General features: G+C 43.6%; 1 protein-coding gene across 3 annotated transcripts in view; it reads left to right on the top strand.

Moving 5' to 3' along the window:
* Positions 1–4,934, top strand: part of LOC106812122 (WD repeat domain phosphoinositide-interacting protein 3-like) — a 13,207-nt gene extending 8,273 nt beyond the window's left edge. The window contains exons 11-13 of one of the 3 annotated variants that reach the window (XM_014815908.1): positions 585–815; positions 4,116–4,307; positions 4,372–4,934. In XM_014815908.1, coding sequence (XP_014671394.1) covers positions 585–691 — 107 coding nt within the window. In that variant the 3' untranslated portion in view covers positions 692–815; positions 4,116–4,307; positions 4,372–4,934. Of the gene's footprint in view, positions 1–584; positions 816–4,115 lie in introns of all 3 variants that reach the window. The other 2 variants (XM_014815909.1, XM_014815906.1) reach the window with 2 other exon arrangements.
* Positions 4,935–5,418: the final 484 nt, after the last annotated feature.

The raw sequence follows: 5,418 nt of genomic DNA on the forward strand, positions 1-5,418 counted from the left end.
TTCGGTTCGGATCCAACTGCTGTGATAGGTGCGCTGTGAGATCGGGGCGTAACGTTGAATTAAAAGTTTTAAATGTATAAATGATGATATTAGAAATCCAAACTTGTGTGGTAACCTGAATAAACTTTAATTTCTTACACACAGTGTGTTCATCTTGCACAAAGGAACAAAGAAACGCGTACACGCGCGTAAGAGCGTGCGCTTACTCTCGCGACCACAACCAGACTCCCGACCCCTACATCTCTCTTCCGTCTCCAAAACCCCGCCATAATCCCACATGTCTACACCCGCTCTGCTCACCACCCATTTCACAGTCACCCTATAGAACGTTCGACCCTAAACACCGTTTACAATTTCCCCCTAATAACGATCAAATGTAGCCGGCAAACAAGCGATGCGCGACGCGGTGTCTACGATTAGACTATCACTAAAGACAGCCCTAGTTAGCTTCCCCACTGACTACTCTATGTAAACGTCGGCACATCACATGTTACAAGGGCATGAAATTCAGATTTTAGATTTTAGCTCGCTCTGGTTCACACGACGATGGCATGTGTCTAATATCTATCTGTGTTTCATTGCAGTGATCTGCGCAGACGGAAGTTACTACAAGTTTCTGTTCAACGCGAAAGGCGAGTGCTCACGTGACGTCTACGCCCAATTTCTGGAGATGACAGACGACAGGATGTAGATTCTCTTAGGGGGAAACAAACGTGGATACTAATAGATATCTAGATCTAAGATATCCCATGTGTCTAAATCTCTAAATCTAAGATATGCCAGGTGTCTAAATCTCTAGATCTAAAATATCCCAGGTATCTAAATCTCTAGATCTAAAATATCCCACGGTACCGCTGTCTTATTCTCTAGATCGTAAGATATCCCAGGTATCTAAATGGCTAGATCTAAAATATCCCCAGGTGTCTGCTATATCTAGATCTAAAATAAAACCCAGATTCTACTATCGGCTAGATCTAAGCATAATTCCCAGAATGTCGGTATCTCTAGATCTAAGATATCCCAGATGGGTTATATCTCTAGAATCTAAGATATCCCGGTGTTTGTATCATCAGATCTAAGATATCCAGATGTCTGGATCTCTAGTTCTAAGATATCCCAGGGTTTTAATTCTAGCATCTAAGCATGCCCCAAATATATCTAAATTTCGAGATCTAAGATATTCAAGACTGTCTAATATCCGTATATGTGATAAGATTCCAGATGTCTATATCTCCTATATTAAACATATCCCAGATGTCGGAATCTGATATAGTTACATTTCCTTCGAGGTAAATTCATTACATAGATCTTAAGGTATTCTGAAGGTGTGTAAATTCATGCGATATAAGATGTCAGAAAATCTCTAAATCCGTAAATCGAATATGTCAGAAACATCTAAATCTGTTAGATCAACAAGAACCGTATTCAGACGATTTTCCAATTATCTGTATGTCTCAATTCAGTAGCGCATATGCAAAGATGTGCAGTGATCTCAGGGTTCGGTGTTTCACCTGTCTGCCAGTGAAGTACTGTAAAGTATGAGTCAATGGGCTACAGCTCGGCAAAGCTGCGATGATTGTGCAAATGATCAATTAGGACAACTGCTCTTCTCTACTGCCTGCTGTTAGTGTTCATTCTCTTAGCACCCCCCCCGGCCCCCCCCCCCCCCCCCCCTTTGTCTGTACAAAGTAAAGAGTTGCATATTAAAAAGGGTTTTATGGCACGAAGAACAACCCCCGTGTTTTCGTGTTTCATTCTCAGCGCAATGTGATAAGCTGCATCAGCTGCACGCCACGCAATACCACTTGCACGCACGCACGCACACATGCAAGCATGCTCTCACATACGCACGCACACCCACGCCCGCACGCACGCACAAACACACTATAGCACACGCCAAGCACGCCACACACTCCACACACGTACGCACACGCGCAGCACACACACACACACGCAGCGCACACACGCAGCACGCTCACAGAGTTATCCATGTAGATCGCAACGTGTCGCTTAATCAGACAACACGGACACGGTCAGTGACACCGCTAAAATCGATGCCAGCGCAAAGTGCGTAGAAGTATAAGTTGTATCATAAATAAGCGCCAGTAGCGCCTGAAGAGGTCGTTGTCGTATCAAGGTACTACATATATGTACCCGACGGGAGTTTTAGGTTGTTTGTATTATGTTCGTATATTTTTATATGAGGTATGTTTAGGGTTGGCGTTAGGGCAACTTCTCTAGTACAAGTCTGGTACACTTTGTGTATACATATATGTAGCTCGGTACACTATATGTAGTACCTGATACGGACAACACCCCTTCAGCCCGCTACTGCTATGCGCACGTGCTTCTAGACAATAACAGCTATAACAATAGTATGCAGGCTCGCAATAGAATTACAAACGACCGCGTCTGCTCTAAATAATATAGCCTTGCCACACTCATGTCTGAATATATATCATACTTGGATCCCGCGTATCGATTGAGGAGTGTATAGTATATATATATATATATATATATAATATATATATGTTTGGGATTTCTGTATCCGGTAGTATTGTTTATTCACATTTCATCTCGTAACGTCATGTGAGTACATCTTTTTCTGTTCGTCGGCGCCCGCAACGAGCCGTCAGTTGTCTTACTGCTCTTTATTCCTCTCCTTTTTCCTGTTTCTGCTGTCGTATTCTTCTTGCTTCGTCTTCGAACTTCGTCCTACATCGCGATTCCTCTTCGTCTTTCCAGTGACGTAGCCAGGATTTTTTAAACGGGCGGGCGGGGGGCAAAAACAGCGAACTGCGCAAATAGTGCATCATACTTAATATTTTAATATTGCACACCCTATGCTCCCCCGCCTCAGCTCTGCAATCTTTGTTTTAGGCGCCAGCAAAAGCGCACATTTTTGTTCGTTGTTCTCTGCTCTCAAGATATGTAACTGTTCAGTGGCGATGCAGGATTCCAAAGAGGCGTGTGAACACACAGGCGGGGGGCGGGGTTCCTCCCCCAGAAAAAATGTTTTGAAAAATGTAGGCATCACAGGCGATGGTATTTGAGCCACCTTTGAGTACATGATACAGCCATTCTTCCGACAACGGCAATTGTCATTTTGTAGAAAAACAAAATTAATCTTTTTTTTATTTACTTCATGGCCCCCTTTGGCCCCCCTAACTACGGCCACTGCTCGTCCCCTTCCTCTTTCTCCTTCCTCTTCACTTTCTCTTCCCCTGTCATCGCCGTCATCTTCCTCTACATCCCCTCTTCCTCTACTCGCTTCGCTATCTCGCATTCCACTTACTCCGTCCCTCCACAATTCTCTTTCTCTTTCTCTATTTCTATTTATTCTTTAGATTCCTCTCTTTCTCCCGATCAAACTTGACCTTACTGTCGTCATCAACGTATAGGTACTGGCACTTATGCTACGTATCGGGCCAATGAACCTACACTTATATAAATGTGATAATGAGGAGTGAATCAGTAATAGATCTTTATGTATCTACTAGTAGTCTGTATAGTATACCTATGGCCACTCGCCGACTGGGAATGAGAGGCTCACTATGACACATACTTCGTACTAGCTGCCCGACAGACGCCGTAAGGCTGACGAAAAATTCCTGGGGGTGGGGGCAAAATTTTATGATCAACTGTGTAAAAAATGCAGCGACGGCGACAGCTCTTGATCGACGCCCATAGTAGTGATATATAGGGTGGCCGTCTCAGACAAGTCGTTTCACGGAAAGTGACCAAAAAAAAGTCACGTTAGGATTTATATGACGATTATCAGCTAAGCTTATTTTTTAATTTTGCTTCCAAAATCTAGGGGGGGGACAACTGCCTCCCTTAGCCCTCCGACCCCCCCTCCATCCCACAGGCTACAGCCATGAGCTGTGTGCCAGTGTGCAGTAACCTTCGTAATAATTATTATAGACACCAATTCAAGCGGCTCGCCTCTATCGTGCATTATATGATCCACGCGACACAGCCCCCATAAATTCTCATTCATATAGGGTAAAATTCAATCGTAAATGGGCATGAGTAATTGACACTGCTGAAATGCGTGCCACTCTATTAGGGTCTCCAGGCCCTGCGTTCGCCTCTCTAGATCTAAAATATCCCAGGTATCTAAATCTCTAGATCTAAAATATCCCAGGTGTCTATATCTCTAGATCTAAGATATGCCAGGTATCTAAATGGCTAGATCTAAAATATCCCAGGTGTCTGTATATCTAGATCTAAGATATCCCAGATGTCTGTATCTCTAGATCTAAGATATCCCAGATGTCTATATCTCTAGATCTAAGATATCCCAGGTGTTTGTATCTCTAGATCTAAGATATCCCAGATGTCTGTATCTCTAGTTCTAAGATATCCCAGGTGTTTAAATTTCTAGATCTAAGATGCCCCAAATATATCTAAATTTCGAGATCTAAGATATTCCAGATGTCTATATCCGTATATGTGTAAGATATCCCAGATGTCTATATCCGTATATTTAAAAGATATCCCAGATGTCGGAATCTGTATATTTACGATTTCCTTGATGTGTAAATTCATACATAGATCTAAGGTATTCGAGGTGTGTAAATTCATGGATATAAGATGTCAGAAATCTCTAAATCCGTAGATCTAATATGTCAGAAACATCTAAATCTGTAGATCAAAGAACGTATTCAGACGATTTCCAATATCTGGTATGTCTCAATCAGTAGCATATGAAAGATGTGAGTGCATTCAGGGTTCCGGTGTTTCACCTGTCTGCCAGTGAAGTATGTAAAGTATGAGATCATGGGCTCAGCTCGGCAAAGCTGCGATGATTGTGCAAATGATCAATTAGGGCAACTGCTCTCTCTACTGCCTGCTGTTAGTGTGCATTCTTCTTAGCATTGTCTGTACAAGTAAAGAGTTGCATATAAAAATGTTTTATGGCACGAGAACAACCCCCCGTGTTTTATGTGTTCATTCTCAGCGCATGTGTAAGTGCATCAGTGCACGCACGCACATACACTTGCACGCACGCACATACACGCACACATGCAAGCATGCTCTCACATACGCACTGTAACACGCGCGCTGTTACAGCACGCACGCACGCACGCACGCACGCACGCACGCACGCCCGCACGCACGCACAAACACACATACACACGCAAGCACGCACACACTCCCACACACGTACGCACACGCGCACACACACACACACACGCGCGCACACACGCACGCACGCATACATAGGTGTATCCATGTGATCGCACGTGTCGCTTAATCAGACACACGACACGGTCAGTGCACCTGTAAAATGATGCCAGCGTAAATGTGCAGTAGAAGTATAAGTTGTATCATAAATAATGCGGTTACTGGCGCACGAAGGGTCGTTGTCGTATCAGGTACTACATATATGTACCCGAGGTACATATATGTAGT

This window comes from Priapulus caudatus, unplaced genomic scaffold (genome assembly GCF_000485595.1).
Source record: "Priapulus caudatus unplaced genomic scaffold, Priapulus_caudatus-5.0.1 Scaffold609, whole genome shotgun sequence".
Taxonomy (NCBI): Eukaryota; Metazoa; Priapulida; class Priapulimorpha; order Priapulimorphida; family Priapulidae; genus Priapulus; species Priapulus caudatus.